The sequence below is a fragment of the Etheostoma cragini genome, chromosome 16 (assembly GCF_013103735.1).
Source record: "Etheostoma cragini isolate CJK2018 chromosome 16, CSU_Ecrag_1.0, whole genome shotgun sequence".
Lineage (NCBI taxonomy): Eukaryota > Metazoa > Chordata > Actinopteri > Perciformes > Percidae > Etheostoma > Etheostoma cragini.
In genome coordinates this window covers 1,966,685-1,989,581 of record NC_048422.1, presented here as the reverse complement: position 1 = coordinate 1,989,581, position 22,897 = coordinate 1,966,685, and the positions used below count along the sequence as shown (strand labels likewise).

At 40.3% G+C, this 22,897-nt stretch overlaps 1 protein-coding gene across 1 annotated transcript in view; it reads left to right on the top strand.

The window, feature by feature from the left end:
* Nucleotides 1-22,418, top strand: part of LOC117959697 (transcription factor 4-like) — a 256,373-nt gene extending 233,955 nt beyond the window's left edge. The window contains exons 17-22 of the mRNA XM_034896975.1: nucleotides 2,527-2,680; nucleotides 7,676-7,829; nucleotides 11,157-11,386; nucleotides 12,539-12,689; nucleotides 14,928-16,241; nucleotides 22,408-22,418. Coding sequence (XP_034752866.1) covers nucleotides 2,527-2,680; nucleotides 7,676-7,829; nucleotides 11,157-11,386; nucleotides 12,539-12,689; nucleotides 14,928-14,976 — 738 coding nt within the window. The 3' untranslated portion in view covers nucleotides 14,977-16,241; nucleotides 22,408-22,418. The remainder of the gene's footprint in view (nucleotides 1-2,526; nucleotides 2,681-7,675; nucleotides 7,830-11,156; nucleotides 11,387-12,538; nucleotides 12,690-14,927; nucleotides 16,242-22,407) is intronic.
* Nucleotides 22,419-22,897: the final 479 nt, after the last annotated feature.

Below are 22,897 nucleotides of genomic sequence, written 5' to 3'. Positions count from 1 at the left end.
ATAATGCAGGTTCTACACCAGCTGATCTTGTTGAATTTGAACTATGCTGTAGAAATTGTCCGGCAGTATGTTTGCTTATTGTGTATTTCATTTCTTAGACTATATTCACATACTTCATATCCCTAAAACCAGCATAACCTAAGCTACCAGGTTATGTAGATCAATAAAACATGATAATCAGTTAAAGTATTACAATTGTGTCAGGAAAATGTAGATATACCTACAACATATGTCTTAACACTCCATTAGTTATTTCAAGTACTGTATGTAAATGCTCTAGTTTTTTGGAGATATGCTCATTTTTGTAAGCAGTTTTGCTTCAGACGTCACGTAAAGTGCAACTTAGTGACGCCAAAGACAGTTAGTCTTGCATTGCCAGGCCTTCCTCCACAGCGCTGCGAAGGAGGGTCTGGCTAGTCCACACAGTATTCTGGGATAGGAGAAAAACATGCTCTGGTTTACTGGTATTTCTTTAAACCAATGGTCTTGGGCGCCGCTAGGTGCCGCACAGAGCCGCACTGCATCTGCAAAATAGCCTCAGGAAGATTCTTGTTTTGGTGGAACATGTCTACTCCGATTGGACAGATAGTCTAGCTAGCTGTCTGGATTCACCCTGTAGAGATCTGAGGACCAGGTAACCATAGTCCTCAGATTGGACAGATAGTCTAGCTAGCTGTCTGGATTTACCCTGCAGAGATCTGAGGACCAGGTAACCATAGTCCTCGGATTGGACAGATAGTCTAGCTAGCTGTCTGGATTTACCCTGCAGAGATCTGAGGACCAGGTAACCATAGTCCTCAGATTGGACAGATAGTCTAGCTAGCTGTCTGGATTTACCCTGCAGAGATCTGAGGACCAGGTAACCATAGTCCTCAGATTGGACAGATAGTCTAGCTAGCAGTCTGGATTCACCCTGCAGAGATCTGAGGACCAGGTAACCATAGTCCTCACAAATGCCAACACAAAGATAGCCCAAGATAACGGACTTCCGGCCTAAATGAGAGACATGGAGTGTCTTGTATATAGACTAGAAAACCGATAACCTGAGCATGCTGAATAATGAATTTAAATGAAATGGCAATTTAGTCTCATTATTACACTATTAAAGACCCTGCATGCATTGGGCTTACTGTTGCTCAAAGCCTTTACCATTTATATACTGTTCCACCTTATAAAGGTACACATCTGTCATGATTCATATCCAGCCACTGTCCTGCAGTTATGTTCAAAGTTTTAAAAAAACGCTCAGGATAAGGAGGGTGAACGAGGGACCATTCTGCACCGCGTGATGCCATGAGAAAGCTGGAATCACAAACACCCACACCCACACACACACACACACACACACACACACACAGACACACGAAGAGAGCCCATCTTGTGCCAAAACAGTGGGTCCCTGCTGGAAGCTGCTCGGTGCTCTGGGAATTAGAAATCCCACAATTAAACATATGGGCATTAAGATAATTGTCAGTTGTTGTGCTGTTGTGTGCGTGTGTGTGTGTGTGTGTGGGGCAGACAGATGGATAGTATTCAGCGTAAGTACACAAAAACACACATGCACCCCTACAGTATTTCCCTGAAAATACTCAAGAAAAACAAAATGACACTCTCAAGTTCCAATGGGGGGGGGGGGGGGGTATATGTCAGACATACACTTATGAACCTGGACTGAGACCCACACAGATACACACAATCACAGGCTGTCTGGAGAGGCAGAGCACAGTTTGTCCACCTGAATTGTTCTGGAAAAATGGAGAGAGAAAATACATCGGGCGGGATGGTGTGTGTGTGTGTGTGTGTGTGTGTGTGTGTGTGTGTGTGTGTGTGTGTGTGTGTGTGTGTGTGTGTGTGTGTGTGTGTGTGTGATAGAGAGGCAGATGGAGATCTAAAGTGGCTTAGAAAGGCAGAGGATGCCCTCAACAGGGCAATTACAGAACTACACCATCTGGAGGAGAAGGACGTAGAGAGAAAGAGAGAATGAAGAAATATTAACCATTTAATAGTTGACCATTCTATTGTAAGATTAATTTTCCAATCTGGATTTTTATGACCGTCTTATGTGTTCAATTGTTTTGTAATGTATCACATTAGGATATACAAATATGCCAATTCTTTCATTCTAAATTGCAATAAGTAACCTGTGTGGCTGAGTGCCACAGCCAGGTTAGAGATGTGAGAAAGTATTTAGAAAGGGAAAATAACAGATTTTGGGGTTTTGGCCTTTTCATGGGATTTAATAAGCAAAGACAGAAGGAATATAATGGCTGACGAGCAAATACGTAATGTCAAACGTAAAAGTCAGAAGTAGTCAAAATGGAATATTTCATGAGCTCGGATTTAAAAGGAGACAGTATATAAGATTTATTTTTGAAACGGTTATACAATAATGTAACTGCACATGTCCAAGTCAGTTCAGTGCCAAAGCATCAGGCTTAGACTACATCTGGACTTTAGAAGTTCCAATTTAAGTCAGTGTTGTCAGGATCAGAGCAGCTGCTTGTTCAAAGACAAACAATCCCTCAGCATCTTTTTCACTTTGTTTTCCAGGTGGGCTCTCACAGAGAAGACGGCGGCGGTTTGCGCGGCGGACACTCGATGGCGGGTCAGCTGCCGGGGCCTCAGCTGCCCGTCCAGTCGGCCACGTCGCCGGACCTCAACCAGCCCGACCCGTACCGAGGTAAGACCGCCGTGCTTTCAAACACCAGTTTAGAGATGCAGATGTGCACTGTGCAGCTGGCAGTGTCGCGTAACCCCCTAATGTGTGAGAGAAAATCTGAATGAGTACCTTCTGGTCTGGTTTGTTACTTTGCATATACATCATTTTCTGCCTAATGCATCACATATCTGTCTTGTATTTCTTTCACTTTAATTCAAACATTAAAAAAGAACATGCAATCAATGCTGACCAGAGGAAGAAACAGTCACTGATGGACAAACTGAATCAGTATCTGTTGTTTTTGTCTGTGTGTGTGTATTTGTGTGTGTGTGTTTGCATGTGTGCGTGCGGAGGTGCGTGTGTGCGTGTGTTGATGCTTGTGTGCTCATTTTCTCCCGAACCCCACACGGTAATAATATTAATAATTACAATTATAATAGGTTTAATAACTTTAATAATTATAATGCATGTATCACAATCATAAATAATGAAGAGGAAGCTGAAGAGGAGATGGAGAAGAGCACAAAATTGAGAGAAAAGTAAAAGTTGAATTTATAGAAGCGGACAAAGATTAAGAGAAAGAAGTCCTGAAATAAAAACAAGGGAGAAGAAAAAGAGGATGGCGAGGGGAAAGTGACGACATGGAGGTGAAGGAGGAGAAAGAAGAGAGACGCACTGTAAAGATTAGAAAGAAGAAGATCGTAATTTCAATACCGAGGAAGCTTAAAGGGAAGCCCAAGATAAAGAAAATGGGAAAATGAAGGAAACGGATGAACAGCACCAAAAAAAAAGAAGAAAAAAAGTAAAAAGGCTAAGCAAAAAAATGAAGGATGACTGAATACAATCGTAAGAAAGAAGATGAAAATGATCAAAATGAGGAAGAAAATAGATGATCAGGAAAGGTGACAATGTAGAAGATGGCGAGAGTCACAGATGAAAAAAAAGACGCTGAGGGAAGACAAGAGAAAATGTAGACTGAGGAAAAAATGGACATGCAAAACAAATGACAAAATGAAGAGAAAGGAAAAGAAGAGGAAGAAAACGGACAGCAAAGATATAAAATGAAGGTGAAGATGAGAAGACTTACCCCGTACGAGGACACACCTGGAGTCGGATCTCAGCTGGCGAGCCGCGACTTCCCCGCCCCGGACGCTAAAACGCAGGAGGGTAAATAAATATACAGTATGTGGGACATGAATATGGAAGAGGAGAAGTGTATATGAGCCCGCTGCGCCGCAAATTAGCCCTGAGCTCATTTTTAAAGGCTGAAAATGAGTCCGCTGGCAGCAAAGTTCAGCCAGCGGCAGCCAGAGCCAAGTGTGTAATGAGGTGAGAGAGATAGAAACACACACACACACAGAGTCTCAGGCAGAAGTTGTTCCTTACTCCCACATGCGTTCACACACACACACACACACTGAGATGAGGGTGTGTAGAGGCTGTAAATAGAGGGTATTAAAATGTTTTTGGCAGCAACTTCTTCATAACTCAGGAGCAGAACTGTGGTTTCCTCCTCTTGCTCTTTTCAATTTCAAAATAATTATGTATAGTGTAGTCCTAGTTTATGTTCATATTACACATAAAATATATTTTTACCATATTACACGTTTTAAACTTACTTTCTCCCTCTTTCAGACTGGTTTTGATCTCTCTAGAGCAGGTCCAATGATTTTATTTTATTTTATTTTATTTTATTATAATATTCACATATTCCAATCAATGAATTTCTATATTACGGATTTAATTCAAAGGGCTAGTTCACATACATTGTACAAAGCACTAAATATGTTCAGCTGAACCTAAATCATGAGTTGAGGTATCATCCAAAATGGATATTAGATGAATAGGAATATGTCCTTGTCATAATTTGCTGTTCTTTTTGAACTGGAAATCCAAGTACTTTAACGTTAGTAAAAGTAAATATCAAGCACTGTGAAGTGTGTGATGTCACCAGTGTCACCATGGTTTCCATCAGAGCCAATCAAACTAGCGTAGAGCTCGGACAAAACAGCCTCGACAGAAATTTCTCATGTGAAATAAGTAAAAACTGGTGTTTTTTTTATGATCTGAATTTTACTCGTTTTAAATGATAATTAACCATAACAATTAGCATTTACAGATTTACATAGACTGGGCATTTACATGGTGGCCATAATAATAGCAACAATAATGATGATAATGATCATAAAAAACTTAAGTAGCACCACAAGAAAAAATACAGAAAATGAGAAAAACAATTAAAAAATGTAAGCTATTTTGGGTGTGTTATAGTTGAATAGGATTTTAGGGTGGTAATTGTAGATTTGAGCAGCTCTTCCATTTCCTTTGTGCAATGCATTGTGGGACAAAATGAGCCAATTTAGTCGGCATTCTGACATCTTTGAATTTACTTCCTTTTGTCACTTGAACACCCTTCAGATTTAAAATCCGCCTGGAGTTAGAATGTAGTCTGGCACCGCGACACGGCTACGGAGAAAGCCAGGAACTTAAGCGGAGGACTTTGACAAACTGCAGGAGGAAGAGAGACAAGCTGCATTGATTAATCTTCAACCAGAAACCAGATTAGATCAGTGATATTAGGACACTGACTAAGATTCCGAAGTCAAAGTGCTCATTTTTAGGTTCACTATTAAATTTACAGGTTGTACCAGAATAGTTTTACATGGTTAAATAAAAAAACACACACAATTTTGTTAAACTGCACATTTCTGCAGCTCCTCTTTCCCCCTTGTGTGTTGAGCTCTCCGTTTTAACTACAAAGTAAGACATCTCACTTTTGTTCCATCTTTGTTAAGAGTCGCACATTCACAGTACCTAGGTAAGGACTACTAGCCAATCAGAAGCAGAGGAAGAGGGCCCTGACAACACCTAGGTAAGGACTACTAGCCAGTCAGAAGCAGAGTATGAGGGCGGGCCCTGACAGTACCTAGGTAAGGAATACTAGCCAGTCAGAAGCAGAGTATGAGGGCCCTTACAGTACCTAGGTAAGGAATACTAGCCAGTCAGAAGCAGAGTATGCGGGCCCTGACAGGACTTAGTTAAGGACTACTAGCCAGTCAGAAGCAAAGCCTGACATATACCACGATAAAGGAAAGGGAAAAAGCCAAAAAGCGTAATTTCAGACTTTCAGAGGCACAAAGTCCCTTTTCACAGTTTAATGAAGCTAGTTATTCACAAACACACAGCGATTGTACACACAAAATGCCTCCAGTCAGGCACACGGAGATTCAAAATGGCCGACAGTTTGTCTGTGTCTTTGTGTGTGTGCGTGTGCGGGAACAGAGCAAAGTGTTTTGTGTTGACTGAGAAGTTGGCAGCGTCCCAGTGACAGCTCCAGACGGACGTCAAATAAAGACGGCTGTGTTCAGCAGCAGAGAGAGCCAGATAGAGGCTCCGGGGGCTTTGCGTTGGCTTCACAACGCTCCCATGCCACCATCTTGGAGGTCGACTGGACAAATAGCTGTGTTCAGGCAGACCTGATGCTGAATTTACACTACGTCGGCAGAATGGGTGGACCAGGGAACCCAAATATGCTTGCCTAAATTAGCTGTTTTCATCCAAGTAATTGGGCAGTTTTATAAATTAGTTGTATTTGTATTTGTGACACACATCCAGCGTGGTGCTCCTTTTAAATATGCTGAATTGATTGTATTAGTGGTGTTATTAGATTCTATTTAGATCTAGCTGATAGTTATGGAGGTTTTGCAGCAATTTTCTACCATTTGGTGCAGAGTGGGAGATGCTGTTGTCAGAACTCTTTTACATACTGTAAATGTGTGGTTCTGAAAGACCTTCCAGAGCCTTCTGGCTCTCTAAAGCTCCAAATGGGCTGTGTTTGCTGGACTCACAGCTGATAAGAGAATGATTGCAACCTGTTGGACCTCATGACATGTCTATCCGTGCATGGGCCCTTTCCTTCTTGGATGTTGTGTACATGGAACTATCAACGGTGCGCATTCACGGGGCGCCGGAAAAGACCCTGGACACTTGGTCCACCATCGCTGGCTCTTTGAGGTCCGGGCTGTAGCCTTGTGCTAAAGCCTGGACCTCAACCTGTGCATGGGATTGGTCCCTTGTCTTGAGTCTGTCTGTGTGTGTGTGTGTGTGTGTGTGTGTGTGTGTGTGTGTGTGTGTTTGTTTTGTCTCCCTCCCTCCCAGCTTTCCTCTCTGTGTTTTTATGTTCCATTTCTGAATGCATTGTTTATAAATGTTTGAATATGTTCATTTTTGAATATCACAAAGAAAGAAGAAATCTTTGTCATGTCCGACTTGGAATTGCAACTGCTAGGCCTCAGACTACATAATAACATGTGGACTTCATGTGCACCTTCTAACCTATTGTTTCTCAAATGGGGGTACGTGTACCCCTGGGGTACTTTGGAGTACTGCAGGGGTACGCTAGTTTTTTGCTAAATGTTATTTTAGAAATATGTCTGTCTCTGTTTTCTGTTACACGGTTGTATCTATCACTGCCAGCGCTTTATTGGGTTTCTTTAAATAGACCTTTTTTTTCTACTAAAAAATGAATAGTATGTGCTGGTCAGGAGGTTCTTGGTGTAACCCTTGTTTTTTTCCTTGGGTCAAAGTTTGGGTTGAGGTTTTTTAAATCAGAAATAAAGGTTTCTTTCAACCAAATTGCCTGAAAATAACTTTGATTCATGCATGTACGTTGCTTGGAAGCCAAAAAACACTGCGCAGCTAAAATAAATGACAACTTCCATTCAATGTTGGTTGTTTTATTCGGTACCATAGCATTGTAAAATCCACCTTATTAAATTATTAAATGTTTTTTAAACAGTGTCCTGTCTATACTTTGACATAAGCCAGTCTGTGATTCATTCAACATCCTCCGATTCTAACCACTAGTCAAAATATTTCATAATTTCTTCTTTTTTCAAGTTCTAACATTGGGTATTATATCATTTAAATTACAAGGGTAAAAAAAAATTGAATGAGGGAACATCATCTAGAACTGTTTGAGAACCACTCTAAATCTAACTCTTCTTCCCCCTTCAGCCCTGTCCGGAGGCCTTCAGGGCCAGAGCACCTCCTCCGTCAGCTCGGAGATCAAGTCTGAGGATGAGGGGGACGAGAACCTCCTGCAGGACCCCAAGTCCCTGGACCCCAAGAAGGAGGACGGAGACAGCAAGGACCTGAAATCAATTGAGAGGTTAAGATCTAGGTATCACCCCGCAGACGCTCGCTTCCATCAAACCCCTCCGTTCGGCTGGGACGCAAGTTGGCCCCCAAAAAACCCACATGCTCAGAGACCTTCCTTGTTCAAAATGTCTCTTTAAGAGACAGGATCTATTCAAGATGTTGAATTAGACTTTGTACAAACTGAAGTGACAATCTGTGGCTCTTTTTTCTCTTGTTTTATTTTTGTGGCGTAGGACAGGAATAATAAACCAGGAAATATGGCAATTTTCTGCAGAGATCTAGAGAAATTAACATGAAAAATCACTTAATCATAAGGCAGTACTTTCACTTCTAACTAGTTCTAGTATTTTTAGATTGTAGGGGGTAGGGGTGGCAGTAGCTCAGTTTGGGGTGGCAGTAGCTCAGTCCATAGGGAGTTGGGTTGGGAACCGGAGGGTCACTGGTTTAATCCCCGTATGGACCCAAAAAGTTGGGAGCGTGGATTGGTGGCTGGAGAGATGCCAGTTCACCTCCTGGGCACTGCCAGGTGCCCTTGAGCAAGGCACCGTACCCCCCCCGACCGCTCAGGGCGCTGGTTCAGCTGGCAGCCCACTCACTCTGACATCTCTCCATGTATAGTGCATGTATAGGTCCTGAGCATGTGTGTGTATTTCAGGCCTGTGTGTGAGTACTAACAAAAGTGTGTACACAGAGTGTAGTGCAGTAATTTCCCCATTGGGGACTAATAAACAAATTATCTTATCTTATCTTATCTTAGTATGTATTCATCCATTGTCGATTAATTTGCCAAATGTTTTCTCAATTGAACGTTTGGTCTATAAAATATCAAAAAGTATGGAAACATGACAATCCTAAGGCCAAAGTGATGTCCTTAAATGTCTTATATTGTCAGTCCAAAACACACAGACATGCAGTTCAATATGATTCAGTATAAAAAAGAAATGAGCAGGAAATCTCCATATCTGAGAGGCTGAAAACTGCTTTTTCTGCCATTTTTTTGCATGAAAAACTACTTTGCGTGTAACTGATTATCAAAATAGTTGGAGATTATTGTTATCTAGCGATCAATTGATTGATTAGTCGACTAATCATTGCCACCCCAGTAAATACTTCTTCCAACACTGGTTGTCAGCCACAATCTTGTTTTGGGTTATTTTTGGAGATAAAGGACACAAGGAAGGAATTTTAGCTGTGGGTGTTTTGGGAACCAGGCTTTGGACTTTGATGAAGTGATCAAGTGTGATGAGAAGCAGCTAAATACATCGATTATTAAAGAGACTTTTTTGAAATGTCCGTGTCCGCTAGGCATCTCTCTTTTTCCCAACATGTTGATCTTTTTGAGCCAAGAATGCACTGTGAAGATAAAGAGAGGTACCTGGGGGACACGCAGCTCCCAGTTGGTCCTATCAGTCTCTCTACGGTCTTGAGCCTGGTTTTAACTGTTTCTCACACAAGAGAGTAGGAGTGCTGCCTCAGAGCTGGGGAATCAACACCAAGAACTATGAAGTTTGATTTATGCTTCTGTGGAGGCTCTACGTAGAGTTTTCTCCATAGCCTACGTAAATGGCCTGAAGCCAATTCTTGTGCGTCGATCTCTTTAAGAGAATAGCAGGGCCGGCATGTGTGTGTGGTAGAGCGAGTGAGAGAGTGACGGTGAAGAGCTTTGGAGCGATTACCGACGCTAGAGTCATAGTCAGAGAAACAAAGTGTCTTCTCTGTAGAAATCTGTAGCAGGAAAAGTTAACCCTCTCTTTAATTCCATGTTCTTCATGGAGAAGGAGCCGAGGCGTGTGTCGGCACAACGCGTAGTCCCATTTTTTGAGAGGGGCACGTCAGGCTGCGTCCGATCCGATACCACAAAATAAAGCCCTAAAGAAAATCTACATTAAAGTAGTTTATTGATGTTCCTCTTCACGTTATAACTGACTGTCAAACTGGATGATAAAAGAATGTTTTGTGGCGTTCATTGTTTGAGAGTTTAACCTGAGTCAGACCGACAAGAAAGATAGAAATCATATCACATCCATACAGGGATACAATTGTTAAAACTGAATAAAATGTATGACACACTGGTATCGGATCGGTACTCGGTATCGGCCAATACGGAAGTTCAGGTATCCCAATTGGTATCAGGAATAAAAAAAACTGTATCGGACCATCTCTATATAAAACCAAGTCATTATGTACACACGCAAGCCGTCTTCTTTTGTAGTAATTGAAGGATGAAAAGTGTTGGTTTTGGTTACATTTCCCGCCCTGAATGCAGCTGAGCATCTTTACCCCTCCAGTGATATTTTACACCTGGAGGATGGCTAAAATCAGAAACATGTGGATCCTGAACCCAAAGATTCCACATGATAGTGGCAGTCATGATGATGATGCATACGGTTTGAGTGTTGATGATAGAAAACAGATGAAAACTGCTGCCCATGTTTCAGGCATTGGAAACGTATCAACACATGATCCAGCAAACACGTTTTTGGATGTTTATTCCCACCCTCTACTACGACTCACAGTTGCGTTTCGTAAATTACCGCACCTAGCAGTGGCAAAAATGTATAAAGTTTCAATTATATCAAGAAAAGTCCATCCACATGGCTTCTTGCTGTGATCTTCTGTTTGTTTGCTGTATATTTCCAAGTCACCAATATCACCATGGGAGCAAACAGTTGCAGCCATGGTCCAAAATGAACTTCATTGTCCACAAGCCACTTAGCTAGTGAATGCCATTGTTTTTTGGCTGGTGCGTGAGGCAAATCTATCAGCCAGTAGGGCTGGGAAATAGGAAGAATATCAGATATTGTGGAGATATTTTAGGGTTGACAATTGGTGCTTTAACACAATAGATTTACACTTAGATTTTTCATGTATAATCATTAGTAATATGGACCTATTGTCTAAGTGGGGAAAAGACACATAATAGAAGAGCTATAACAGTCTGGTGAGTTCAGAAAAGTACATAACTTTACTATAATGCAGCCTTTTAAACCAGTAAAAGACACACTTCAGGATATTGATATGATATCGATATATTGCCAGCCCTACCAGCCACTTGAATCTTTTACCAGCATTTGGCTGTGAGATGGAACTCATTTTGGACCCTGGTTGCAGCTGTGGCACACCATGTCTGCTCCCAAGCCCTGTTCCCTGTTATTTAGTCACTCAATGAATCATCTTGTGAATCTTAACAACATATATACTGCAGGTTTGTATTACAATGAGCCTCCACACACAGAAATTCAATTTTTCAAATGCTTCCCCTCCTCCTCTTCTCCTACCCTCAACCCCTGTTTTGTCTTCCCTCGCTCCTTCCCGTGCTCTTCATTGGTTGCTGTAGCAACAACGACGACGAGGACCTGTCTCCGGAGCAGAAGATGGAGAGAGAGAGGGAACGGAGGATGGCGAACAACGCGCGGGAGCGTCTGCGCGTCCGCGACATCAATGAGGCGTTCAAGGAGCTGGGCAGGATGGTGCAGCTGCATCTGAAGAGCGACAAACCGCAGACCAAGTTACTGATCCTGCACCAGGCCGTGGCTGTCATCCTCAGTCTGGAGCAACAAGTCAGAGGTCAGAACATAGCAATAAAATAGACCAGATCTTTATCGTCATGGTTTACAACAACAAAACAAAGTTTAGCAACTCCCAGAAAGCCGGTTTAAATGACAAATATGGAAAAAACAACTTTAAATAGTAAAAAATTAAAAAAACCTGTATTATATTATTTTTGTGAGAACTCATAAATAACTACAAATAACTGTTAGGGAAATCTGTTCTTGTTTTGTTACATGGATTTTTTTTTTTATATATATATATATATATATTGGCCGATATATTGGAATATCTGGTTTTTAAATAACCAAATATTTGTATCGGTATTGGCCTTAAAAATCCTTTGTTGGTCGGTCTCTACGGCAAAGTCCAATCAAGACGTAACCTTTGACCTCAGATACTGCACCACACTGCTTGGCTTTTGTTAGGGCAGCACAATGTATCTTTTTTTTTATCATCATCATCTTATCAAATGGCACCATTAACTGCGACATCGCGAAAGACACTCAGAGATTTATTTTTTTGTTAGTTGATAGAAAATATCAGTAGAAAACTTCAAGTTAAAATGTCTTTTTTCAGTTTGATGTTCTATTTGCTCAAGAGGAGAATGTTGAAAATGATTTTCTTTTCAGTTGTTCCACATTTTAAATACTGAAAGCAGCAGAGATGCAAAACTAAGTCCCTGATCCTGAACCTTTTAGACTATACAGTTGTTATGCTGATCTGTTCTAAAGGGAAACTCTTACATGTACTTATAAAAAAAATTAGATATTTGTTATATTCTACTGTTCTGTTTTTTTTTGCAATAGGCAACTGATGTGTGTTGTAACATTGTGGTATAGGATAAAAACAATACTCTAACTTTCTAAAATTCTAAAATCTAAATAGTTTCTGTACTGTAACCTTTAAGATAGTTGGAGGGTAATTTAAGGTGGAAATCAGGCTTTGATATCCAGCACATGAAGTACCCTCAGAGCTCCAGGAGAGGGCAGCAGTGGGTATCTGTTGAGTGTGTTCAACCGGGCTAAAGTTTTGGGCTTTTTGGCTTCAGTCTCACTACTGATCTAGTCCCCCAGCATAAAGACGTCTCACTGAAAAACACAGTTAGGACAAATTCTCTACAGACAAGAAACCAGAAAGAATTGCAATCTCTCCTCTCTCCCTGTCCAGAGCGAAACCTGAACCCTAAGGCGGCCTGCCTGAAGCGCCGCGAGGAGGAGAAGGTCACAGTGTCCTCGGACGGGGCTCCTCTGTCATTGGCCGCCGCGCACCACGCCGCCGCCGCCGCCATGGGCGACGGGTCCAACCCCCTGGGACAAATGTAAAACGCAGCAACATCTCCTCCCCCCTGAATGGTCAGAAGATTTCACTTATACACTAATCTGCTGTTGTACCTTTAACTCAAACCAAATAATCGGAATTCAGAAACCAGTCCAGAAACTTTTTATTCTATAAATCACTTGCCATGGAATTTAAAAATCTATGGCAAACTAAAAATGCCTCCAATGAAATGAATAGTATATATATAATATACATGTTGGTACCCAGTGAATACATTGGAAAAGAATTCACTTTTTATTCTTCCAGGTGTATCATTTCTACTGTCACTCTAATGCAGGAAAGAAATGGTTAAAACATACACAGACAACATGTAGAACAAATCAGATTTAGGTCAAATTTCTTCCATTCCTTGAATGAATTTGGAGAAGTCGGCTAAAAACAGAGGCCATCTTGAGTTTCTGTCTGGTTGTGGGTACATTTTAACAACAGATTGGCAGTAAGTGTGATTTTAATGTGTGACTGTGTGTGTTTGCCGCTGTTCTTTGTTTTCTCTTAAAAACATTTGTATTTGTGTTTGCATGTTGAATCACGGAGCAGCATATTTCCTAAACTTCTGTAGTCTGGAGGTAACAAAGGTCCTAGATAAAGAGCAGGAGTGTCCTAAGACAAAACCGCACCAGGTTTCTTATCTGAAGTAAGGGTTTTTCGTCTTTATTCATACGCTGGAGGTTTGTGCAGGTTTCAGGTCATGAAAGTTGTCCAGCAACATCTACATCTATCTCTAGAATAGGCTACTACTGGTCGGAAAGTCATGAAGTTTCCACCTTTCCACCATCCAGCCAAAATGTCCACTTGTTCATAATAATAATAATAATAATAATAATAATAAATAAGAACAAGAAGAAGAAAAAAAATAACTTTATTTTTGTAGCACTTTTCAAAAGCAAGAAACAAAGTTCGATAGAAATGACAAATTATGACAAATAATTTATAAAACAAGAATTGATACAGCAACAATGAAAAGCGAGGCCAATTAAATTAAAAAACTATTAATTAAAGTTTATTACTACTTCTACTACTACTACTTCTTAATAACTACTTATCACTTTACCATGTATCCAAAGTGTTACAGCATTTTGAACTAGTAAAATTTGAAGAGGTAACATATAAATGGAGAATAATAAAGGTCCAAGAACTGAGCCTTGAGGTACTCCATAGGAAAAATAGATGCGGAGGATTTAATGTGACCAATGGAAAAAAAGAATTTCCATTAGAAAGATTATTCTAAAACTGCTGTTTAGGCTGACCTAATGTAACGAACACGTGGTTCAAGACAGTTTATCAATGCTGAAGGAGGCTTGATTTTATTTTAAATTCTTTCAAATGGTTTGGATGAACACAAATTCTATATTAACTGTTCCTGCTTCAGCTTCACAGGGAATACATTGACGCTAACTTTGGGAATACAGTGGCCATTTTACAACTACTTGACTAGTTTACTTTCTTCTCTGCTGTGAGTGAACACATGTTCACACCCACATTCACTCTCTCGCTCCTCTACACTTTCACTACGCCCGCACTATGAGCTAAATCTGAAAGTACCCACTCTACTCTAGTTACACCATGTTTCCATTCAAACATTTTATGAATGTCAATTATCTACATGTGATTAGAAAGCTATATGAACTTTCCCCCGAGTTAGGAAGCACGTTGCTACACCTGTAGAGGACTCTCCCCCCTATAAATAACAGACATTATTGGCCCCTCTCTATCATCATCATACTGCACAAAACATACGGTACACATCTTTTTTTCCTGACATTGGAACCTCATTTACCCAGCTGATGGAAACACACTTAATACACTTTCTGTATGTTGCCTTTGTAACACTAGTTTTATATTCCCTTGATCGTGGAATCCAATGATTATGCAAAAAGATGCGGTCAGCTCAAGTAATCACACTCAGGTGATTATGTAATATTTGCAACAGGCCTATTTGAACAAAATAAATATAATTTTGATTAAGTTAGCCTCAATTGACATGGAATTTGATAAACCCGTCATGCTCCCCAGAACCTGAACCCTTCCTATTTAGACGCTCCGTGAGCTTTTTCCTAGTGCGCCACAAACTTCATATTTTTTAACCCTACCATCGTTGTTGTGAAGTTAATAAGGGCTTTAGGGTTAAAGTAAAGTAATTTATTTCTCAGTGTGTGTTTGTGTGTACAGTGTGAACATGTCCTTCCTAATCCACCCCCACCCCCCGCTGTCTTTTCAGGTCCAAGGTGCCAGAGTTCATCAAGATGATGAGTGACCACTTCCTCTGACGGCGTTTCCCTGACAACCTGGCAATCGATCAACCCTGTTGTTCCTTCAGCCTGATCAATCAGATTCTCTGGATCTGGGGCTTGACCAATAACATCAGCCTCCTTTTCTCCTCACGTCTGTCTCTGATCCTTTTCTTCACCTTCGTCTCCTTCTTCTGTCGAGAACATCAACTGCAGAGTCACATTAGTCGCTTTCGTCACTTTGCATCTCCAGCCGAAGTGAACTGGATGCTACTTTGTGGAGACTATTAAACGGCCGCTGTAACGTGGCTGCGACAAAGTGTCAGTTTGTGGCAGCTTTTGACACAAAGTGACAGCAATGGACAAAAGTCTTTGGAATCACACCATCCAAGATATTCTTCTACTTGTACTACTTGTTTTATCAGCATTCCCATTTTTGAAGAACAAAAGGGTTCTATATATAGTATATATATATATACAACAAAAGGAGAAAAAAATGACAAAACCTTTTGTTTAAAAAGTGCACCTGGACGCGGGCAGTGAGGAGGGTACGGGTTGAGGAGGGTTGTTCAGAATGGAGCAAAACATATCACAAAGTGTTTAAAGAGGGGTTTTTTATCAACATTGTGCAGCTGTTGTTGAATGCAGCTTCAGCGCGTCTCTGACTGATTGGCAATCTTAACGCCACACTGTGGATGAAGCTGTGCCTGATCTCCTCTTGGATGCAAACCAGTCCGATAGACACACACGGAGAAGCAAACGACACAAAAGAGCTGGAAAAATCCAGGAAGTGTTACGGAAGCAACCTGTCCTACTAGGTCCCCTTACAAACAACACATTTTTACAGATTAAACCAAGTTCAAATGAAGAAGATATAAGGTGCCCGATATGCACAAGTTAAAAAACGCTATTTGACTATAATAGAAAGGAAACGGGGCTAAACAGGAAAAACAGGGGCCACTTGTTCTTCCCCTTCTAATGCCTTCCCTCTCAACCCGCAGACATTTACAGTATATTGCAGGTGTAAAACAAAATCTAAACATTTATATGTACTTTTATTAGTGTTTTTTCTGCTAAATTGACTTTAACAAGTGCTCACTTTTTAGTCCCAAATACTAAAGCCTGGACAGTTGTACCCAAATGGCCCGTGTGTATCTACTGAGAGGACGAGAATATCTAAAGAATCAATCATTGAATCAGTTAATCAGTCAATCAGTGAGTGATTTCAGACTGGGGTGTTTAAATTATTGAAGGTAAAGGAATAACAGATGAAAGAAGGACGAATCATGCGGTAATGAAAGAGTGTAGGAAGGAACGACTTGACATCTTCATTTGAGATTGTTATAGCAAACATCCCGAACCAGTGTCCTTTGTCGGATACTCATCAGCATGGGCAGAGCCAGCAGAGTACAAACTCAAAGGATTACTGGGCAGATGAGAGGGAAGAGGGCTGCACTTAGGTGAATTTATATGCCACGTTTAGCACATTCCCAGAATCACGATCGCTCTACTTGAATCGAGTGGTTAAGATGGCCGAAGCCCTGAACTGTGAAAAAGGGAGTCATGCCTGATAAAGGGGTGAAGAGTTAAAGCGGGCCAAAGTCCTGAGGAGCTAGAGACTAAGGGATGGGAGGAAAAAACAGAGAACCTAAAGGTCTAAATGATGACGACACTGCAGGGGAAGCAAGGGAACAATCAGCATTGTGACGGGTGTATACTTTTCTTCTAGGGGGCCAAGCAGCACTAGTCAAAGCATTCCCGTGGTAGATTCATTCGGTTCATCTGGACCATCATCATCAACCTTAAACTTCTAACCCAATTCCAGACTGTGCTGCCCCTGAGTAACACCTTTGGGGGGACTTTTTGATTGGCATTTGCTGTCTTGCTTATATCTGCTACAGGTCTCAGCTAGGGGTCTGTTGCTGGGAGATCTAGCTGCTGGCCGTTTCACTGGCCTTGATATCCTGTTGTGATGTGGATGTCTGACAAAATCTCGAACACTGTCTGCTTTTCTGCAGTGCATTGTAGAGACTAGAGACTCCAGTCTTGTTTTTCGTCATGGGTCTGGCATGCCTGACGTAGGGTTCAGACATTTGAGTTACCTTGGTTAGCTCAATTTACATGTAAATTCAAAAGATTAGTTCAAATTAGGCCTAATAAAATCAAATGAAACAAGATCAGTACTCTACGTCCAATCCACTAACCTGAACATACAGTAGGCCTATATCACTCCATCATCACCTCTTGTACTTGAACTTACCCAGATTTCTTGAGTAGAAGTTCAGTTGGATTCAACAATCAGCAAGACTACATACAGTAACTGCAAACATTCTGGCGACGCAGAGTCCCATCACCATAGTAACTCGCGGTGCTGAGAGAGGAGATGGACGCTGCTCCCTTCTGCTCACAGTCACATACTGGATGTCATCCATGTTCCCACTCAGATTAAAGGCTTTGTAAAATGGCAACACTTATAGCTGTTAAAAGTATTCCTCTCCCCATCCCCCTGTGACTAGTAGCCAACGACCTGCACTGGCCCTGACGTTTCGATTACTAAATTAAGACAAACTTACGTCAGGTCGTCATATAAGAAAGCCTACATTGGACAAAAAACTAAAGTAACTGGAGTATATGCAAGCACGGCCATTGTTTTGTGGTGTCAATCAAAAGTCCCCTTCCCCCTTGCCCCAGTGGGAACCTTCCTCCGACCAGGCCTGTGTTTAATACCCAGTCACAGTTCTGGTGTCTCTGCTGACCCTAGCCTTATGAGCCCTAAACCAGAGCCCTAGCCCTTCTTCCCAGCCTCGTGCCCCACCTGAGCGGTCCCACAGATGCAATTTGAACATTCACACTTCTACCAATGTGCCTTTTTAGAGTTCATATCATTCGAGTTGCCAGAGGAGGACATTAACCTGGTCTTTTAATAGGATGCAAGCTTAGGGAAACCAGTTCTTAGTCGTTAGGTTCTATGCAGTCAGGTTTTTTACCAGACCTGGGAATTTAAAAAAAGCTAAAAAAAATCAAACAAAAAAAAGGAAAAAAAAGTATTTTTTGGATAAAAAAGTAAACTGTATTTAATGTACTGTACGCTTATATGTAAGTAGACAGCGTGTTCTGGCTTGGAGACAATGAGACAGACGCTTTTAGCAAACCCAGCCCAGATCCCAGTCCCCCACCCCCCCACCCCAAAAGTTCTCCATAAACCCCCCTAACCTTGCTGTTCCAAGCCCCAGCCCTGTTTCCATGATGAACAGCGCGTCTCTTCTTGTATTATAGCTTATCAGCTTTTTATCAATATTTGATCGGCTTGTCCGTAAGCCAATGTAGTCTTCAGTACAAAGTGTGTGGTCGTATGTTGTAAAGCAGAATTTCTTTCTCTTTTTTAAGAAGAATCTTTTCTCTTATTACTTTTTTCTTTGTCTGTTCTGGTTTACATGTCTATTATAGAAAATGTTAAAAAACAACACAAAAATAAAAATAAAAAAAACAACACAATTCGCTCTCTGACAGCATGGTTCTGTCTGCGGCCATTTTGACGCAGTTAAAATCCTACCCAATCAACAGGAAGGCACGAAAACTGGAAAAGAATCTATTTGAATAAATCAATCTATATATAAATGTACAAAAAAAATATATACGATATATAAGGAGGGTGCCATTTTCAGTTTTTTTTTCTGTTGCAAATGCTTGGGGAGGAAATATTTTCTCAAAGACTGAACTGGCAGAAGTTGGCGAGGCCCCTCAGTGTTATAAAATTCCCAACTGACTTTGTTGTGTTCTCCGTTGTTGCTATGACAGCACCCTCTGACTTGTACGGCACCCTGCGCAGGACAAAATGGGACCGCAGTACCATCCGCTCCATTCACTGCTATCTATCCAAGGCAACAACACACAGACGTTTGTAAATTGTATGCAACAAAATGGCAAACTTTACCATTATTTTGAAATTGTGTATGTAAAAGTTATATTTTTACATGTAGACTGTTGTTATTTTGTGTTTTAGAAATATGTTGTATCGGTTTTTTTGTTAAAATATGAAAAAGTAAAATTCAGTGTGTGTTGGAAAAAAATGTGTCACATTGAAAATGTAGTGAGGTCAAAAGTTCAGAATCATTTAATTTTTAATTTTTCAACCTAATGTTTATATCTGTAAGGGAACCTTTTTGAGGGTTTGTGGGAGGAATCGGAAATCATAAAAGATATATAATATTCGTTCAATTCTCCATGCCTCATGACATTACCATTTTTAAATGTATTTTTTTTTACAAAGAAACGTGTAAATAGACATTAAACATTTTCTGTGGGGTTTCTGTTGGGCGAGGACTTGCCAGTGAGAGTCGATGATGATGATGATGAACTTGATTTTTAGTGAGGTTGTATTTGTACGGTTACAGTAGCCAGGTACCAGGTATTAGTCGGGGTCAGTGATGCTCAGTACTGTATGTGGTTTTGGTTGCTGACCATCTCAAGTGTAAGTCAAACCATTTTCTTTGCTTGCACCAAGAATCACTCGTGTCAGAGCTGGAGTGAGGCATTTTTGTTGCCACATGTAAAGATTTGATTTAAAACGGAAGGAAACATGCTGGTGAAACTGGCAAAAAACGTTTCCGAAACTGCTTTTTTGGGGAAAGTCTGAATGTAATTTCATAAAAAGACAGTGTTATAATTCAACTGTTGGGTTTCTCTAAATAACATGAGAGCGTACGGTCTAGACCTGCTCTTTATAAAAAAAGCGCAATGAGATATGTTGTTGTGATTTGGCGCTAAATAAATAAAATTGAATTGAAATTGAATTGGAAACGACACTACCTGATTTTGTTATGTACCTGAAAATTTAAAAAATGCATAACAGATAAAAAAACGTTAAAACAATACACATCTTTTTCAGAAATTAGTATGACAAATCAAAGATATTTTTTATAATTACATGAATGATGACAAAATCTTCTATTCATTCTGGTTCTACCTGGCGGCGTCGGGCCCGGCTCTGACTCCTGTGCATTTAATCGCTTCAAGATGGGTTGTAAATGTTGATTAGAGGAAACACCCTCAGCTCCTGATTCAAGATTAATATATGAGAATTTTGTAAAAGATTGGAATGTCACTAATATAAAAAAGCAGATCGTCAGCAAACAATCGTATCAGCTATTTCCCCAAAAAGATATCAGATAATGTGCAAGGCCGTTTCATTTGTTTGTTTTTCAGTGTTTTGCCATTAAATTGAGCTTTTTGTCAAAAGGAAAAGAGCTACTTTGAATTGGACCTATATGTTTATCACTAGGATTGAATCTGTCAGTGTAAGTGCTAAATGTGTTTTTTAAGTAATGTTATTTTTCAATGCTTCATTTCGTATTTTCTCTTAGTTGTATAATCAAGTCATCTCCCGAATTACAGTATCTTCATTTTTATGTTACCTCCTGATGTGTCTATTAGCCAAAATGTTAACTTCTGTTTCTTTTCCCTCCTTGTTGTACATACAGTACACACCTCATTTCTTTTTTTTTCAGTGACTGTGCCATGAGCTTTGTAATCTGTTACTCTGTACCAGTTTTACTGCAATAATGAGTTGAATTCAAAATGGCCACTGCTGTCCTTTGTTTTCCCAGCAATATTAGAAACAGGAAGCATTTCTCTCGTTTCTCACATACTGTACACTTTGGGTATACTCCAGACACGAGCGCGACCCAACATCAGCACCAACGAATATGCAGTTGGGTGCATTTATATAATACAAAATTTAATTGCTTTAATTTAATTTTCGACACAAGATAACTTAAAAACATTTCAAACATTTTATAAAAAGTCACCAGTATGGAAGTTAACGTGACACTTGCTTTCCAGATTAGTAATATAATTCTATGAAAGAAAGAAAATGACAAAATTAACAGTCAAAGCAGCCGGTTTAGTGTTTTTATCCTCAACATAACAAAGTATTAAATAAATGTCCACTGCCAGAGGAACAAAAACCCAGCCAAAATTTTAAATTAAGTATTTCACTTAAGCCATTAAATAGTTTTCCAGTTTAATATTCAGAAATCAGAAATCTTTACTTAACCTAAAGTTTCTTACATTTTAAAAACTTAGCTAAACTCACCAGTATTTTAATAAATAGGTTCAGTTAAGGAAACTCAATCGGCATCGGAACTGAGGACCATGAGAAGAAAGAAGATTATTAGAATATATTTTCAGACAAACCTTCTTTTAGGGTCTTAATTAGCTCTGTTTTATGAAGTAATATTTCAATATGTTAAATCATGTGCTCTTAGTGGTCAGTATGCCCAAGTCAATAATAGCAAAATCTATTTTTTTTTGAGATTTTACTTTTGAGTAAATTCTGAATAATGTTTCCCTATACGTTCTTTCCAGTCAGATCAGATCAGATGTATATCAGTTTCATCTCTGTACACAGCACAGCACAAAGACTGCAAGCGGGGGGGGAAACTGCCTGTCTAACTCCAAGAAAGGAGAACGAATACACCGTCCAACAACTTGTATCTTTTCGCTAACAAACTATACACTGATCTATCTGAGAGTCAGCCGGGTTCTCTTTGTCAGTAGAGTGCCAGTTGGGCTCAAACCTGGCAACACAAACACATACACTAACTGCTGCTTAAACCACAATGTCTCTTGTTATCATTGGTATATCTACAGCTATTGCAATAAACATGTAAACCAGACAGATTTCCAGCAACACAAGCAAACCACTGAGAACATGTAGGGGATGGGAACTGGCTATTTGAGATTAGCTAAGGATGGATGGCTACAGTTTAGTTGAAAAGTTCTGCATATTCTGACCTGGTGATATAAGTCAATTTAAACGTCATCCAAGCTTGTCTCCATTGCTTTGGCAATTTCTCTAGACAATGATATCTGTATTGTAAATCCCTCCTACAAATTGTTTCTCTAATTGGCTAAAACAGTAACAACAACAGCAGACACGTTTGAATCGGTGAATAAAACAAACCGTTCTCACTCCCAACTCGGAAAAGTTCCGACGCACGGTCAGTGGCAGTCAGCGTCAGATACCGACGCAAAAATTACCCTTTAGCATCTGCATGGAACATGTGTGGTGGAACATGTGTACGTTCCAAAGTTGTTAGACAGATAGTCTAGCTAGCTGTCTGGATTTACCCTGCAGAGATCTGAGGACCAGGTAACCATAGTCCTCTGATTGGACAGATAGTCTTGCTAGCTGTCTTGATCTACCCTGCAGAGGTCTGAGGACCAGGTAACCATAGTCCTCAGATTGGACAGATAGTCTTGCTAGCTGTCTGGATCTACCCTGCCGAGGTCTGAGGACCAGGTAACCATCTTCCTCAAAAATCCACTGGAGTTGGAAATTCCAACAGAAAGAAAGCGGAAGGTGACGGGCATATGGCGGATTTTTCGGCGGCACCTGAACGATCCCGGAAGTGGAACGTCATCGACATATAGTAGTCCTGACCCAGAGCGTCCAAACGTCCCAACCAGGCACTTCTAAATATGACGGTAAAAGAGGACTTTTTGTGACATTAACAATAGCCAAAGGCCAAGCTCTGCATTGCATTTTGGTTCGTTTGGAATGAGAATGTGTTGATAAATCAGATGATGGCATCAGAGGTAAGGAACAGGCCCTGAATTTCAAAAAGTAAAAGAGTAATCCAAACACAATTAATCACAATTTATTGAAACATTGATAAAAGAAACACTTCTAATATGGACTAATACGGATAACAACAAGCGTAAATAGACAGACGATCGACTTCATCTTGGTCTCTCCGCATGTATGATTTGTGATTTGCTTCATGTTTCGGTACGATAATCATTCTGTGAAGGTAAAAATACATGAACTGTGGCCTTTTTTCTTTCTTGTTATTCCTCGTGATGCAATTAAGGAAAAAAATTGATGCATTGATACTTGCATCTGTATCAAGGGATGCATATTAGATGGAGATTTGCACTACACCCATCTTCTTTTTCA